The sequence below is a fragment of the Salvelinus sp. IW2-2015 genome, unplaced genomic scaffold, assembly GCF_002910315.2.
Source record: "Salvelinus sp. IW2-2015 unplaced genomic scaffold, ASM291031v2 Un_scaffold2603, whole genome shotgun sequence".
NCBI lineage: Eukaryota > Metazoa > Chordata > Actinopteri > Salmoniformes > Salmonidae > Salvelinus > Salvelinus sp. IW2-2015.
In genome coordinates this window covers 118,855-136,688 of record NW_019943911.1, presented here as the reverse complement: position 1 = coordinate 136,688, position 17,834 = coordinate 118,855, and the positions used below count along the sequence as shown (strand labels likewise).

The 17,834-nt window shown below is 43.1% G+C and overlaps 1 protein-coding gene across 1 annotated transcript in view; it reads left to right on the top strand.

Moving 5' to 3' along the window:
- The first annotated feature begins 12,064 nt into the window (after positions 1-12,064).
- LOC112074360 (protein mono-ADP-ribosyltransferase PARP8) overlaps positions 12,065-17,834 on the top strand; it is a 76,730-nt gene continuing 70,960 nt past the window's right edge. The window contains 2 exon segments of the mRNA XM_070440486.1: positions 12,065-12,591; positions 14,763-14,817. Of these exon segments, the coding sequence (XP_070296587.1) occupies positions 12,501-12,591; positions 14,763-14,817 (146 nt within the window). The 5' untranslated portion in view covers positions 12,065-12,500.

Below are 17,834 nucleotides of genomic sequence, written 5' to 3'. Positions count from 1 at the left end.
TAATACTAACACTAATTTATAATTGCCTTGCAGAGGTGAAACCCTCCCCCTCCAAAAAGCTACTAATTATCAAAACAACATCACAAATTGCCCCGCCCCTGTGATCCTGGGTAATGTGTCAACACATCACAAATTGCCCGCCCCCCTTGATCCTGTTTGATGTGTAAACAATCACAAATTGCCCCGCCCCTTGATCCTGGTTGATGTGTAAACAATCACAAATTGCCCCGCCCCTTGATCCTGGTTGATGTGTAAACAATCACAAATTGCCCCGCCCTTGATCCTGGTTGATGTGTAAACAATCACAAATTGCCCTCCCTTGATCCTGGTTGATGTGTACAATCACAATTGCCCCTCCCCTTGATCCTGGTTGATGTGTCAACAATCAGCTGCAAGTTATGAGCAGTCAGCAGTTCACACACCAGTAGATGCTGGGAAGACAGGAAGCAGTTACACACCAGTAGACTGCTGGGAAGACAGGAAGCAGTTCACACACACAGTAGACTGCTGGGAAGACAGGAAGCAGTTCACACACACGTAGACTGCTGGGAAGACAGGAAGCAAGTTCACACACCAAGTAGCTGCTGGGAGACAGGAAGCAGTAATACACACACAAGTAGAAACTGCTGGAAGACAGAGCAGTTCACACAGCCACCAAGTAGACTGCTGGGAAGACAGGGAGCAGTTCAACACCGTAGACTGCTGGGAAGAACAGGAGCATTCACACCGAAGAGACTTCTGGAAGACAGGAAGCAGTTCACACACCAAGTAGACTACTGGAAGACAGGAAGCAGTTAATAAAGTAGATGGCCCTAGCTAGCTTGCAAAAAGACAGTACTAGACAACAACAGATTAAGACAAAAAATGATACTAGTCACTTTTGGTGGATATCAAGAGTCCTTAGCTATAGAATGAACCCCTGCCAATAATGAAATACTGTAATCATTAACTGTAGACAATTTGACTGAGATGAATAATGGAGCTGAAGGGGACGGCTGACGTTTTACTGGCTCCTAACCAACTGTTCTACTGTGTGTTTCATCACAACTACTGTGTGTTTCATCACAACTACTGTGTGTTTCATCACATTGTTTTTAACTTCTTTTCTACATAGTGTTGCTGCTACCGTCTCTTATGATCGAAAAGAGCTTCTGGAATTAGAACAGCGATTACTCACCTCGAACTGGACGAAGAACCAAATCCCTGTCAACGTGCCGTCACTGGAGAATAAACTGGATGATCTCCACTCGAGACTATCCTAATAACGGGACATTAAAAAATGTAATTTATTATGTTTCACCGAGTCGTGGCTGAACGACGACATGGATAACATTCAGTTGGCTGGGTTTTCCRTGCATCGGCAGGACATAACAGCTACGACTCGGTGAAAGACGAGGGGTGGGGGTGTGTGTCTAATATAGATGTATTGCTGCTCATATTATAGCTGTATAAATCAAATCAAATGTATTTATAAAGCCCTTCTTACATCAGCTGATATATCAAAGTGCTGTACAGAAACCCAGCCTAAAACCCCAAACAGTAAGCAATGCAGGTGTAGAAGCACGGTGGCTAGGAAAAACTCCCTAGAAAGGCCAAAACCTAGGAAGAAACCTAGAGAGGAACCAGGCTATGAGGGGTGGCCAGTCCTCTTCTGGATGTGCCGGGTGGAGATTATAACAGAACATGGCCAAGATGTTCAAATGTTCATAAATGACCAGCAGGGTCAAGTAATAATCACAGTGGTTGTAGAGGGTGCAACAGGTCAGCACATCAGGAGTAAATGTCATTTGGCTTTTCATAGCCGATCATTGAGAGCATCTCTACCGCTCCTGCTGTATCTAGTTATCTAGTCTAGTGTTGTGTGTTATCTAGTCTAGTATTGTGTTGTGTGTTATCTAGTCTAGTGTTGTGTGTTATCTAGTCTAGTGTTATGTGTTATCTAGTCTTGTATTGTGTGTTATCTAGTCTAGTCTAGTGTTGTGTGTTATCTAGTCTAGTATTGTGTTGTGTGTTATCTAGTCTAGTGTTGTGTGTTATCTAGTCTAGTGTTGTGTGTTATCTAGTTGTGCGGTTAAACCTCCTCTTCTCTGCTATGTCCTTGATGCTCTCACCAGTTTTTTACCATCTTTTGAACTGCAGCTCTCAGATGTCAGTATCATACAACTCTACTCCGTCCGTTGTGGAATTCTACCCCCAGTAATCTGTTCTATTAATTTCTCTGTGTTTTGAATTACCTGCATAGGTGATTAGATGATGTAGAAATGCTGCTGGAATAATAATGGAGGCAGCTCCTGTTTTCTTTGCGATTTGAGGTAACTCTCCCTGGTTCAAAATCAATAGTTGTTTAGTTGTCCGAAAATGTCGGAAACGTTACCTTGCTTGACCATGCTGTAGGTCATGTAACTGTTTGTCAAATGCTCTCACGCCCTGACCATAGAGAGCCTGTTATTCTCTATGTTGGTTAGGTCGGGGTGTGACTAGGGTGGGTCATCTAGGTAATTATATATATATGTTGGCCTGGTATGATTCCCAATCAGAGGCAGCTGTTTATCGTTGTCTCTGATTGGGGATCATATTTAGGCAGCCATTTCCCCTTTGTGCTTTGTGGGATCTTGACTATGTTCTTTTGTAGCTGCCTGTGAGCAGCCCAGAACGTCACGTTTCGTTTTTCTTCTGTGCTGTTTGGTGAGTTTATTAAACATGTGGAATTCTACGCGCGCTGCGCCTTGGTCCAATCATTATGGCGAGCGTGACAGAAGATCCCACCACAACTGGACCAATCAGCGTGCCCGGGAGGAGATGGCATCCTGGTCTTTAGAGGAGGTTGAGGAGAGAATATCCCTGGACTTGGGAGGAAGTCTTGGAGAGATACGAAGGCCTGCCGTGGAAACAGACGGAAGCAGCGAGGGAGCAACAACGACGACACCGGGGTTCGCGACCACAACGGAAGCCCGAGAATCAGCCTCAAAAATGTTTTTGGGGGGGCACATGGGGTGGTTGGCTGCGCCTTGGTCCAATCATTATAACGATCGTGACAAATGCAATATGTTTTGTGGACTTCACCAGACAGATGTTGCTCTCCGGTTTTATAAGTAAACAAATATGTGGTTGAATTTATTCTGCTGCTGTGTCTTCTTATTGTCTCGGTCTTATGCCTACATACAGTGGATTCTGAAAGTATTCTGACCCCTCGGACTTAATCCACATTTTCTTACGTTATAGCCTTATTCTAAAATKTTGTCAATTGTTTTTCCTCCCTCAATTTACACACAATASCCCATAATGACAAAGCAAAAACTGGTTCAGAAATTTTTGCAAATGTATTAAAAATAAAATTGACACATTTACAAAAGTATTCAGATCCTTTACTTTGTTGAAGCACCTGTCAAGCAGAGGTCCATCAAACAAGTCTTTGTCCAGTCCCGATGCCCCTGTTACTGTTACTCTGTCATTAACTTGTCCTCCTTGTCCAATGGGAGGTGGCCCCTGGGGTGCATTTCCAGGCCCCGGACGGGTGGTACTGTGGCAGAGGAGCATACTGTTGCCGTGGTGGGTAGTACAACCCATGGTGTGCATTAGCAAAATTACTGCGTCTTCTGCCAGGCCCAAAAGTTTCCACTGCCCCTGTTGTAACTCCTTCCTCTTTCATTTCCCCCCCACACTGCGAACTCACATGCCCTCAACTGCCCACAGGTCCAGCATTGAGGTATGGCATCGAGTGTTGTTCCAGTCACGAGGGGCCATGTCGGACCCGCCTCCTTTTCTAGTCCATGTTTGTGGGTCACCATAAGGCTGAGCGGTGAAAAGCACATACCCTGCAGGCACCAGGTTCACGGGTGTGACTGATGTGACTGTGGGGGAGCTGCAGGTTGTGGTTGTGGAAACAACTTGAGCAGTCATCACATTGTGAGTAAAATCACCACTTCCTTTCTCGATCTGTGCMAGCTGGGCCTTCTTCAGTGCAATGGCTCGTCCTCCATTTCTTGATTTCTCCTCAGTCTTTAGTTTCTTCCAGTTTCTGAACCAGTGTCTGAGATACTCTTCTTTCTCTCCCCCAGTCTTTCGGTCCCATCCTATTTCATCTTCAACCTTTTTTTCTGATGGGGTCAGGGCAATTCTTCTCAGTATAATCATGAACATGTGTTCTCCCGTGTCATTCTGGTCATATCTTTCTCTGAGTTCCTCACTCCATACTGCTTTAAACTTCTCAAGCCATCCTGTGAAATCTGTGTTTTTGTCGAGGGCCACATGGCTTAGTCTGGTCATATATCTTACAGTTTTCATATCTTAGAGTCCTCCACAGGGGTGCTCGGACTTCATGCAATACTGTTTCACGTGGGGCGTCATTGATGCGGGCTCTCAACAGCAGTGTCTCCAATTGCCCTGGTGTCATCATCCTCGCCAGCAGTGCCATGAGGTCCCCCCCAGGCACAGGTTTTTGTTGTACCCGTGTAAATGCTCAAAAGTCTGTATCCACCCCTCCGCTCCTTTTGAGATCCTGGGCATGCCTTTCACTGCTSTTTCCAGGTCTCCAGAATTCCTGAGTCACCTGTCCCCTTGGACCTGTACAATACACCAAGGGCATCATGGAAAATGTCTCTCCCTCTCTATCTTACCCTAAGTCTCTCAGTTCCTCTTCACACTCTTCTACCTCTCTCTGGTATTGTCTTTACCATATCTGTGGCTTGTCTGACCTCTTTTAGCTTTTTACTTTCTTTCACATCATCTGTGTCCATTGACTCTTTAATCTTATCAGCAATTAGCACCTGTAGATCTTCTATCATCTTTCTCTTCTCTTTTCATAATGTATACAACTTGTTCTTTTCCAGTCTTCCTATTTCTCTCTCTCTTTCTTTCCTTCCCTCTCTGGTCTCTGAATAGGTCACCCATGGATGGTTGTACCTTGTACTTTTGTTTTGCTTCTTTAGTAGTTTTTATTTGTTTTAACAGGCGGCCATATGTCTAGGGTCTTCCAGTCTGCTCCTTTTTGTGGAGTGAGTTGGGGTGTCGAGGGAATCTCCCTCCAGGAACTGTGCCTCCTTTTTTCATCAAAATCTATTGTTCTCATACTGCTTGTTGCTGCTGYTGTGTCATCCACCTCCTTCATTACACTCCCCTTGAGGATAAGTGTGGTTGCTTCTCCATTTTCTTCTGTCAGCGGTATGAGAGGGTAGATCTGTGTATAGTCACCCGGGGGTCCTCTGGGTTGAGTCTCATACGGCGGCGGTGTGGTGGGGATTATTCCTGTTCTGCCTCTGTCCGGACTCATTTCTTTCCTCCCGCACTCTATTGTTTTCTCCAGCTTTAGTTTGGTCACGGTAGTTCATGACGATCTGTCCTTCCTGCATCATCTTTCCCATCACAGTTTCTGATACAAGGGCACTTTTCTTCTTCCCTTTCTTTTTGTCCATTTTTCTTGTCTSAATTATCTCCTTGACTAAATCCAACCTAGTCTTGTTGATTCAACCATCCAGTGGATATCTGTTTACTCCTGCCATCTCTGTCCAGACATGCCATTTCTTAAAAGTTTATGTAAATTCCACAACGGGAAACTTCTTTTGCATATATTCAACAGGCGTGACAGGCCYCGGACCGGGGACCCTCGTTGCAGGCCCCGGACCGGGGACCGTCGCTGGAGGACCGGGGACCGTCGCTGGAGGACCGGGGACCGTCGCTGGAGGCTCCGGGGACCGTCGCTGGAGGCTCCGGGGACCGTCGCTGGAGGCTCCGGACCGCGGATCAATGCTGCAGGCTCCGGACCGCGGATCATCGCTGGAGGCTGTGGGCCATGGATCATCGCTGGAGGCTTCGGGCCATGGATCATCGCTGGAGGCTTCTTGCCATTGATCATCGCTGGAGGCTTCGTGCCATGGATCATCACTGGAGGCTTCGGGCCATGGATCCTCATTGCAGGCTCCGGGCCATAGACCATCACTGGAGGCTTCGTGCCATGAATCATCACTGGAGGCTTCGTGCCATGGATCATTACTGGAGTGAGGAGACGTATGGACAGCCTGTTGCGTGGTGCTGCCACAGGGCTTACCAGGCTGGGGAGACATACAGGAGGCCTGGTTCTGGGAGCAGGCACAGGACTCACCAGGCTGGGGATACATACTGGAGGCCTGGTTCTTGGAGCAGGCACCGGATACACTGGGCCGTGGAGGCGCACTGGAGGTCTCGAGCGTAGAGCCTGGACAACCCGTCCTGGCTGAATGGTTACCTTCGCCCGGCAAAAGCGGGGCGCTGGCACAGGACGCACTGGGCTGTGCAGACGCACCTGAGACACAGTGCGCAGAGCCGGCGCAGGATATCCTGGGCCATAGAGACGCACTGGCGGCCAGATGCACTGAGCCGGCACCATCCGTCCTGGCTGGATGCCCACTCTAGCCCGGMCGATGCGGGGAGCTGGAATGTAGCGCACCGGGCTGTGAACGCGCACTGGAGACACCGTGCGCTCCACCGCATAACACGGTGCCTGATCAGTACCACGCTCCCTACGGTAAGCACGAGGAGTTGGCGCAGGTCTCCAACCTGACTCAGCCAATGTGCCCCCCTTACGCTCCAGCCTTGACCCTGTGTAATCCTGGGCCCTTTTACTCGCTTCCTCCGCCTTCCTCGCTGCTTCCACCTGCTCCCACGGCAGGCGATCCTTTCCCGCCAGGATTTCCTCCCACGTCCAGGATCCTTTCCCATTCAGGATGTCCTCCCATGTCCAGTCCTCCTTACCACGCTGCTTGGTCACGAACGTCGTCAGAGAAATGACAGGACCAAGGTGCAGCGTGGTAAGCGTACATTTCTTTTCATTATGAATGTCGCCAACAAAAACAAGAAACAACAAAAACGAACGTGAAGCTGACTAGGGCTATACAGGCCACTAACACAGGCAACTACCCACAACTAAGGTAAAAAAAACAGGCTGCCTAAGTATGATTCCCAATCAGAGACAACGATAGACAGCTGTCGCTGATTGAGAACCATACCCGGCCAAAACATAGAAACAGAAAACATAGAAAKAAAGAAACTAGAATGCCCACCCTAGTCACACCCAGGCCTAACCAAAATAGAGAATAAAAGCCTCTCTATGGCCAGGGCGTGACAAAAATGGTTCTACGAAACTCAAATATATTTTACACACGGGCCTCAGAGACAGCCGCACGATAGACTTCAATTCCTAATATTATATCTTAAGGGTGTAGAGTAACAGTAATATTAGAGTTGAAGTCAGACGTTTACATACACCTTAGCCAAATACATTTAAACTCAGTTTTTCACAATTCTTGACATTTAATCCAAGTAAAAATTCCCTGTTTTAGGTCAGTTAGGATCACCACTTTATTCTCAGAACGAATAGGTTCTGTTAAATGTGAGAATAATGGTAAGAGAATTATTTATTTAAGCTTTTATTTCTTTCATCACATTCCCAGGGGGTCAGAAGTTTACATACACTCAATTTAGTAGCATTGCCTTTAAATTGTTTAACTGGGTCAAGCATTTTGGGTAGCCTTCCACAAGCTTCCCAAAATACGTTTGGTGAATTTTGGCCCGCATTCCTCCTGACAGAGCTGGGTTTAACTGAGTCAGGTTTGTAGGCCTCTCTGCTTGTACACACTTTTTCAGTTCTGCCCACAAATTTTCTATAGATGATGGTCAGGGCTGTTTGATGCCACTTCCAATTACCTTGACTTTGTTGTCCTTAAGCCATTTTGCCACACATTTGGAAGTATGCTTGGGGTCATTGTCCATTTGGAAGACCATGTGCAACCAAGCTAATTCCTGACCTGATGTCTGAGATGTTGCTTCAATATATCCACATAATTTTCATTTCTGATGATGCCATGTATTTTGTGAAGTGCACCAGTCCTCCTGCAGCAAAGCACCCCCACAACATGATGCTGCCACCCCCTGCTTCACGGTTGGATGGTGTTCTTCGGCTTGCAAGCCTCCCCCTTTTTCCTCCAAAGGCATAGTATGTGTGCGGTAGTTATTATGGCCAAACAGTTCTATTTTTGTTTCATCAGACCAGAGGACATTTATTCAAAAAGTACGATCTGTGTCCCCATGTGCAGTTGAAAACCGTAGTCTGGCTTTTTTATGGTGGTTTTGGAGCAGTGGCTTCTTCCTTGCTGAGCGGCCTTTCAGGTTATGTCGATATAGGATGTGTATTACTGTGGATATAGATACGATTGTACCCGTTTCCTCCAGTATCTTCACAGGGTCCTTTGCTGTTGTTCTGCGATTGATTTGCACTTTTCGCACCAAAGTACGTTCATCTCTAGGAGACAGAACGTGTCTCCTTCCTGAGTTGTATGACGTTTGCGTGGTCCCATGGTGTTTATACTTGTGTACTATTGTTTGTACAGATGAACGTGGTACCTTCAGGTGTTTGGAAATTGTTCCTAAGGATGAACCAGACTTGTGGAGGTCTACAATTTTTTTCTGAGGTCTTGGCTGATGTCTTTTGATTTTCCCATGATGTCAAGCAAAGAGGCACTGAGTTTGAAGATAGGCCTTGAAATACATCCACAGGTACACCTCCAATTGACTCAAATGATGTCAATTAGCCCTTCAGAAGCTTCTAAAGCCATGACATAATTTTCTGGAATTTTCCAAGCTGTTTAAAGGCACAGTCAACTTAGTGTATGTAAACTTCTGACCCACTGGAATTGTGATACAGTGAATTATAAGTGAAATAATCTGTCTGTAAACGATTGTTGGAAAAATGACTTGTGTCATGTACAAAGTAGATGTCCTAACCGACTTACCAAAACTATAGTTTGTTGACAAGAAATTAGTGGAGTTGTTGAAAACCTAGTTTTAATGACTCCAACCTAAGTGTATGTAAACTTCCGACTTCAACTGTATATCCACCAATGCCCCTGGTGAAAGCGTCACAAAGTAATTTTCTATCTCTACAGAACACAACTTCCTTGTAATATTTTACTGGTATACTAAGGGTTGTCCATTTCCTGTACTGTCCAACGGTAGTAAAGTGTCACTAACAAATATGTTCAACCGTTAATTCAAATAACTTCTGTCCTACTCCTAACTTTTTATTCCACCATTGGGCCATTACCCAATAAAACCGCCATAATCCACAAGAACAAACAAACAAAACAAAACATAAAAACACAATATTCATAAACAATTCAACTCATTATTTAGGTAATTGTCACTGAATTTCCTCCCAGAATATCATAGATGAATATCGCTGATCCACCTCTAAAATAACTTCTTTAACTAAATTTAAATTAATTAAATTAAAATTAAATGTAACTTATTCGTCAAACCACCTCTGCAAAATAACTCTTATTCAACTCAACCGGCCACCCCCCCCCCCCCCCTTAGGATGGGGCAGCCTCAGACAGCCTCGTCAAGCTACCTCTACACCTCTACAAAATCCCCACTATGGAATACTACATTTATTCATCAACCATTCATTCCATTCATCATATATTGACATCATGCATTTCACCAATAGCCAGTYATGTAATATCTCCAATCTAGAATTTGACTATGTCATATTCAAAGTTTATGTATATTTCTGGGTTGAGTGAGGTGCCACTTACTTGTTAAAGGGATACCACACAAGTGAATGCCAATTAATTACAGACTTAGATTAAACAGGTGTCTGCTTAACTTGTTAAATTTGGAGCTCTGGCAGCATGGTGTAGAATCTCCTTCGACCGGGGTGGACACTCACTCCAGGCAAGCTTGCCAAATGTTGGGTAGGTTCCTTGTCAATCATTGGCTTATTGGTGAAATCAGCAATCAGACAATATCTTCAAGTATATAAATCAAACCTTTACTAATGCAATTGTAGACGGAAGTTGACAACGGAAACACAGCACGTATGTTTCAGAGTAAGTTCTGCAAAATAGGAAAGGGTCCAAGTTGCTTTAATAATATGCTTGCAGTCAACCACTAGTGATGTAACTGCCTACATCAACACCTTCTACYCATGAGACCAAGCCCATGCACATACAGTTAAACAAACTTGCAGGAGAAAACAATAGTTCCAGTGTTTTCTAAGGGCTCAGCAGTAATGTTATATTCCTGTGTGGCTTACAGTGGTGTGTCTGACTTATCTCTTATCTCCCCTGCAGGGGTCTGTGTCTATGTATCGCTTTTAGCCTTGTGGCACTTTCTCACAGACACCCTGTTTTGACTGCAATGGCTCACACATCTGCTCAGGCAGTTTCTTATAAGAGACTAGAAAAGAACTGTGGAACAGTATTAAACCTTATAATACATATATTACTAATCTGTGGTCCAGGACCCTATAAATGTAGTGGGGGAGGGTCTTATAGCCTTTCCCCTTCTATTAATACAACATAAGCATAATCAATTATTAATAATTATTATAATACATCAATCATTTGGTGCAGCCCCTATCATGACCCCAAGGTGACCACCATCTTGGATGTTGGTCCAAACGATTAGCCAAACAAGGGCAGTTTGCAACGTAAGCCCCTCAACCCTCGTTTTTTGGATCTAGCTTGCGAGTGTACAATTATTTTCACTCCCGTGGCCTGAAACGCCCCATAATTCAATTCGCAATGATTGTACATCTGCTCAGAAAAGTCAACCGAAACTTTGAACCTCACCTTCAATATGGATAAGTCAACATACACAGGTGTAAGTAAAAACTAATGTGAAAATTGTGCTACTAATGCACATGACGGCACATACACAAATATGTTTTTGTTTGGTTAGCTTTTGGAAATTGTAGAAGAAAATAAAATCCAGAAGTTCCACCTAGGCAGGAGCTAATTAATTTTCTAGCTATCATACAGTAGGCGTATATTAATAATGATATATTTAATATAAGTAGACATGCAATCATAATTGACTGTAGAGCACATAAAAGCACCCACAAGCTACCGGTGGCTGAAAACACAATCATCGCGGGATGAACGAGTGACGAATTACCAGGCAAGTGCAGTACATTTAAAAATCATTCCTTCCTCCCTCGTCCTGCAAGTGTTTACTCGTCAGATGTCACGATACGTCATCAGAAGTGTCCTCTTAACTTGAGGGCAGAGGGGGTCGTCTTTTAAGTGTTTGGAATGCAGCCATCGAGGAAGAGTCTTGGTGGTTCCAAACTTCTTCCATTTAAGAATAATGGAGGCCACTGTGTTCTTGGGGACCTTCAATGCTGCAGAAATGTTTCGGTACCTTACCCCAGATCTGTGCCTTAAAACAATGCTGTCTTGGAGCTCAACAGACAATTCCTTCAACGTGTTTTTTTTTGCTCTGACTTGCACTGTTAACTGTTAACTGTGGGACCTTATATAGACAGGTGTGTGCCTTTCCAAATCATGTCCAATCAATTGAATTTACCACAGGTGGACTCCAATCAAGTTGTAGAAACATCTCAAGGATGATCAATGGAAACGGAATGCACCTGAGCTCAATTTCGAGTCTCATAAAACTTGCTTTATGGTCTAAATGTAAGATGATGATTAGCCATAAGGTTAGCAGTGTGGTTATGGTTAGGTTTCAAATCTGATTTTAAAAAGAGAAGTGGTGGAAATGGGCGGATTTTATGACTTTGTGGCTGTGGTAACAAGCGACGACTTTAGTTGGAGTTAAGCGATGTTGGTTTCACTTTAAGACTAGCAGTAGGCTCATAGTATTAGCACAGATAGAACAATGAGCCAGATATTTCACCGGATATATAAATGTGAATCATCCGGTTGGCGTTTCCAAATATGGTGATGAGTGGAAGCCCAGTGGCCGGCGTTGGAAGAACATAGCGCAAGATTTTATTTTGGCCGACATTCTGCACATTTTCTCATCAATGAAACATTTGATCTCTAACCGGTTTTCGATTTACAAAATTAGAATCTGTAACAAACCGAGTGTAATGCTTTTTGTAGACTTTACCCTTTGCCAGAAGTAATTTTTTTCTGTCTCCATTTTAACCGATTGCAAGGGCGATTTTAGTGATTGAACACGCGAACATCACAGAGTAGGCGTTCCCTAATGGAAATATYCAAATAAATGCCAGACCGCGCCAATAGGATTTCACTAACTGGTGCTTGTTCGGCCCGCTATGATTTCATTTGCCTTCATTGGAAACGACAGGCTTAGATCTATCTTGGTTAATAACAATCTTTGATCTTAGCTTTACAGATCGCCATTATTGGGTTTAACAGTGCACAGTGATTAAGAGTGGAGACTGGGGCTTTAGGAGTAAAAGTGGAACAGGCTATTTTAATGAAATCCATCGAAGTGCGGAACTACTACTACTGCCGACTCCTGCTGTATAATAGTATCACCGTCGGTTGTTATTCGAGATGATATCCGTTACGACCTGAAACGAAACGGTACGACGATCGGACACACCTGGAATATAACCAAAGCAGTCTACATCCAACCAGCCAGCCCAGCTCCATCGGAAATTCAGTTTACTGGAAATACATCAGTCCTTTGGATGGGATCTTAGTTTGCCTTTTTATTAGAGAAGAGAAGCCATTATTCCTGTGGGGTTTTATTTCATGGGGATGTGTTCAAGACAAGAGAGAATACAAAAAGACGTCGACATTGTAATTCAAAGGTGCAAGGCAGAGAAAGACTGCCTTTTCTCTGGTGAGTGTGTCTGTGTACAGCCGTGGTAGTGGAACGGTACGTGTTCCACCCAGGTTAATAAAGCCGTAAGGTGTGTGTGTTGATTCACACACACACACACTCATCCGTTTCGTCCWTGTCCTCGATAGCAAAAAGCATCAAATAACATCTTCTAGACACAGTTGTCAATATCACAAATTAWTCTAATTTATAGACCGACATTTTATTTGATAGGTGTGTGTGTGTGCGATGATTAAATTGGTCAAGCCTAACAGTGTCTGAGTTATTATTACATTTTGGTCTGGAGAAACATTTGACCATGGTACGGAAAGTTTATTTTTATTTTTTAAATGTGACAAATTATTTGAAACAACTCAAAATAGAATGGAGCAGAAAAATGACATTAATATGCTTGTCATGATGACACTAGGCTTTGGTTTAGCATCCCTACAGATTGACAGACAGCCATAATATTGACACCAGCCGTAACTAGTCTATTCGCCTATCGACGTTATTTGTACCGGACATAGGCTAACGGTTGTGTAAACTTATACTGACAAAAATATTAACGCAACACATAAGGTTTTGGTCCCATGTTTCATGAGCTGAAAGAAAAGATCCCAGAAATGTTTCATATGCACTAAATGCTTACTTCTCTCAAATGTTGTGCACAAATTAGTTTACATCCCTGTTAGTGAGCATTTCTCCTTTGCAAAGATAATCCATCCACCTGACAGTTGTAGCATATCAAGAAGCTGATTTAAACAGCATGCTCATTACACAGGTGCACCTTGTGCTGGGGGACAATAAAAGGCCACTCTAAAATGCGCAGTTTTGGCACATAACGCCACAGATGTCTCAAGTTGAGGGAGTGTGCATATTGGCAGGCTGACTGCAGGAATGTCTACCATATAATTAAATGTTAATTTCTTTACCATAAACTGCCTCTAATGTCATTTTAGAGAATTTGTCAGTATGTCCAACAGTTTGGCGTTGTAACTAACTTCAGTGGGAAAATGCTCACCTTCGATGGCCACTGGCATGCTGGAGAAGTGTGCTCTTTACGGATTAATCCTGGTTTCAACTGTACCGGGAAGATGACAGACAGCGTGTATGACGTTGTGAAGTGTGCCCCAGATGGCAGACGTTGTGAAGTGTGCACCATGGTGGGGTTATGGTATGGGCAGGCAGAAGCTACGGACAGCAAACACCATTGCATTTTTTCAATGGCAATTTGAATGCACAGAGATACCGTGATGAGATCCTGAGGCCCCATTGTCGTGCCTTTCATCCGCCGCCATCACCTCATGTTTCAGCATGATAATGCACGGTTCCATGTCTCAAGGATCTGGACACAGTTCCTGGAAGCTGAAAATGTCCCAGTTCTTCTATGGCCTGCATACAGTTTACAATTGGCTCATTCATCCCCCTCCTCTCCCCTGTAACTATTCCCCAGGTCGTTGCTGCAAATGAGAACGTGTTCTCAGTCAACTTACCTGGTAAAATAACGGTAAAATAAAATAAATAAATAAAAATACTCACCAGACATGTCACCCATTGAGCATGTTTGGGATGCTCTGGATCCACGTGTACGACAGCGTGTTCCAGTTCCCGCCAATATCCAGCAACTTCGCACATTTCCTTGAGGAGTGGGACAACATTCCGCAGGCCACAATGAACAGCCTGATGAACTCTATATGAATGAGATGTGTCGCGCTGCGTGAGGCAAAGTTAAATAAAGGTGTTGTGCTCCATAGCATAGTTAAATAAAAACAAAATGGTGGTCACATCAGATACTGACCACACCTGTACTTTTCTTTTTTTTTAAGGTATCTTTGACCCGTAATGCATATCTGTATTCCTAGTCACGTGACGTCCATAGATTAGTCCATTTATATTAGTCCATTTACATTTATTAATACATTTATATGAACTGTAACTCTTAGTAAGAACTTTGAAATTGTTGCATGTTGTGATTTTATATTTTTGTTGGCCAACAATTTTTTACCCCTTTTTTTTTAAATATATATTTTTTCAGTCAGTGGGAACCCTCTTTTGATGTTTCCATGGAAACTGCATTTGTTGAATGGGTTCTTTTTCTTCTTCTCTCTGTGGCAGTGGCAGTGGCTTGGTTAATAACCCTCCTCTTAGTTTCTGTTCTGACCGGTTCTGTTTGCCCTCTCTTATTTCAGATTTCAGATACACTGACGCCACCTTCACCTTCACCTATTCCAAAGGCTCCAGAAGGTACAGTAAAGCGTTCAGAGATTACTCCTTCTCTATCTTACTGGGCCATGGCTTGTCTACTGGTTGTCATCAGGGCTGGTTGTTCACATGGGTTTTTCATATGAATGGTGTGTTTGTGTTGGGGGGGGTGGGGGGCTGGACTGTTGGGACCTACCTTTAAATCCACTTGACAGTCTCCCTGCGAGGCACAAATGAACTACCAGGACTGCTCTCCTTCAGGCCTGTCATTCGTCGCATATATATATGCTAATTTTAAATGATGATGTTGAGGTCTGCACCTACAGTACCTAAAAACCTAACCATTGCTCACTGGACCAGCACCATTATCGATGAGACTGGTCCCAGGCCCTGATAGATTTAGGTATGTCTGGTATATGATAAGACTTCATTATCGTCAAGTCTTCTAATATGGTTGACTCTGTAGTCATTATTATATCCTGGACTTGGGTTGACTTGGTAGTCATTATTATATCCTGGACTTGGGTTGACTCTGTAGTCATCTATTATATCCTGGACTGGGTTTGACTTCGTAGTCATTATTATATCCTGGACTTGGGTTGACTGGTAGTCATTATTATATCCTGGACTTGGGTTGACTCTGTAGTCATTATTATATCCTGGACTTGGGGTTGACTTGGTAGTCATTATTTCATATCTGGACTTGGTTTGACTCGTAGTCATTATTATATCTGGACTTGGGTTGACTCGGTAGTCATTATTATATCCTGGACTTGGTTGACTTGGTAGTCATTATTATATCCTGGACTTGGGTTGACTCTGTAGTCATTATTATATCCTGGACTTGGGTTGACTTGGTAGTCATTATTATATCCTGGACTTGGGTTGACTCTGTAGTCATTATTATATCCTGGACTTGGGTTGACTTGTAGTCATTATTATATCCTGGACTTGGGTTGACTCGGTAGTCATTATTATATCCTGGACTTGGGTTGACTCGGTAGTCATTATTATACCTGGACTTGGGTTGACTCTGTAGTCATTATTATTCCTGGACTTGGGTTGACTTGGTAGTCATTATTATATCCTGGACTTGGGTTGACTCTGAGTCATTATTATATCCTGGACTTGGGTTGACTCTGTAGTCATTATTATATCCTGGACTTGGGTTGACTCTGTAGTCATTAATTATATCCTGGACTTGGGTTGACTTGGTAGTCATTATTATATCCTGGACTTGGGTTGACACTGTAGTCATTATTATATCCTGGACTTGGGTTGACTACTGTGTCATTATTATATCCTGGACTTGGGTTGACTTGGTAGTCATTATTATATCCTGGACTTGGGTGACTTGTAGTCATTATTATATCCTGGACTTGGGTTGACTCTGTAGTCATTATTATCCTGGACTTGGGTTGACTCTGTAGTCATTATTATTCCTGGACTTGGGTTGACTTGGTAGTCATTTATATATCCTGGACTTGGGTTGACTCTGTAGTCATTTTATATTCGCTGGGACTGGTGGGTTGACTCTGTAGTCATTATTATATCCTGGTTGGGTTTGAGCACGTTCCCCCTTTTTTTATTTTTTTAAATATGTGACTTGGTTACTTTTGATTAAACGATAAGCTCTCTCTCTCTCTCTTAAAACGCACATTGAAATGCTGAGAATAATGATTGGTTTCTTTTTTATAGAAAGACTTGATAAAGTAGAAGGAAGGATTGTTCAAGCAACTCTTCTCCCAGTAGTTGATTATGGTGATATAATGCAGTCTCTGTTTTTTAAAACCTTCAGACTCAGTCTATCACTCAGGTTTAACTTGGGTAGGGTCGACCCTCGGTAGGGTCAACTCTGTAGTTACCCCAGAGTTAATAACCTGAGTTGATAGACTGAGTCTGAAGGTTTTTAAAAAACAGAGATGCATTATTATCCACCGTAATCAACTACTGGGAGAAGAGTTGCTTTGACAATCCTTCCTCTACTTTACAAAGTTGGAAGGCAGGAATTCTTTCTATAAAAAGAAACCAATCATTATTCTCAGCATTTCCAATGTGCGTTTTAAAGAGAGAGAGATGAGCTTATCGTTTATCAAAAGTACCAATCATTATAAAAATTATAAAAAAATGGGGAACTTGCTCAATGTGGGATTCCATTTAAAAGTGTGCAAATACTCAATATTAACGAAACCTAGAGAAACGACCAAACTGTGGTTTTTTATTAACTTGTAGCACTAGTTTAGTCAGTAGACATTTCTTAAATGACTAGCTAGAGCCAACCCAAGTCCAGGAATATAATAAAGACTACCAAGTCAACCCAAGTTCCAGATATAATAATGACTACAGAGTCAACCCAAGTCCAGGATATAATAATGACTACAGAGTCAACCCAAGTCCAGGATATAATAATGACTACCAAGTCAACCCAAGAGTCCAGGATATAAATAATGACTTACAGAGTTCAACCCAAGTCCAGGATATAATAATGACTAGCCAGTCAACCCAAGTCCAGGATATACATAATGACTACCCAAGTCAACGCAAGTCCAGGATATAATAATGACTACAGTGTCAACCAAGTTCCAGGATATAATAATGACTACAGTGTCAACCAAGTCCAGGATATAATAATACTACCAAGTTCAACCAAGTCCAGCGATATAATAATGACTAAGAGTTCAACCTAAAGTCCAGTTATATAATAATGACTACAGAGTCAACCCAGTCCAGGATATAATAATGACTACAGAGTCAACCCCAGTCCAGGATAAATAATGGACTACAGAGTCAACCTCAAGTTCCAGGATATAATAATGACTAACAGAGTCAAACGCCAAGTCCAGGATATAATAATGACTACCTGAGTCAACCAATCCAGATATAATAATGACTACAGATGTCAACCCCAAGTCCAGGATATAAATAATGACTACCGAGTCAACCCAAGTCCAGGATATAATAAATGACTAACGAGTCATACCACAGCCCAGGATATAATAATGACTACAGAGTCAACCAAGTCCAGGATATATAAATGACTCCAAGTCAACCCAAGTCCA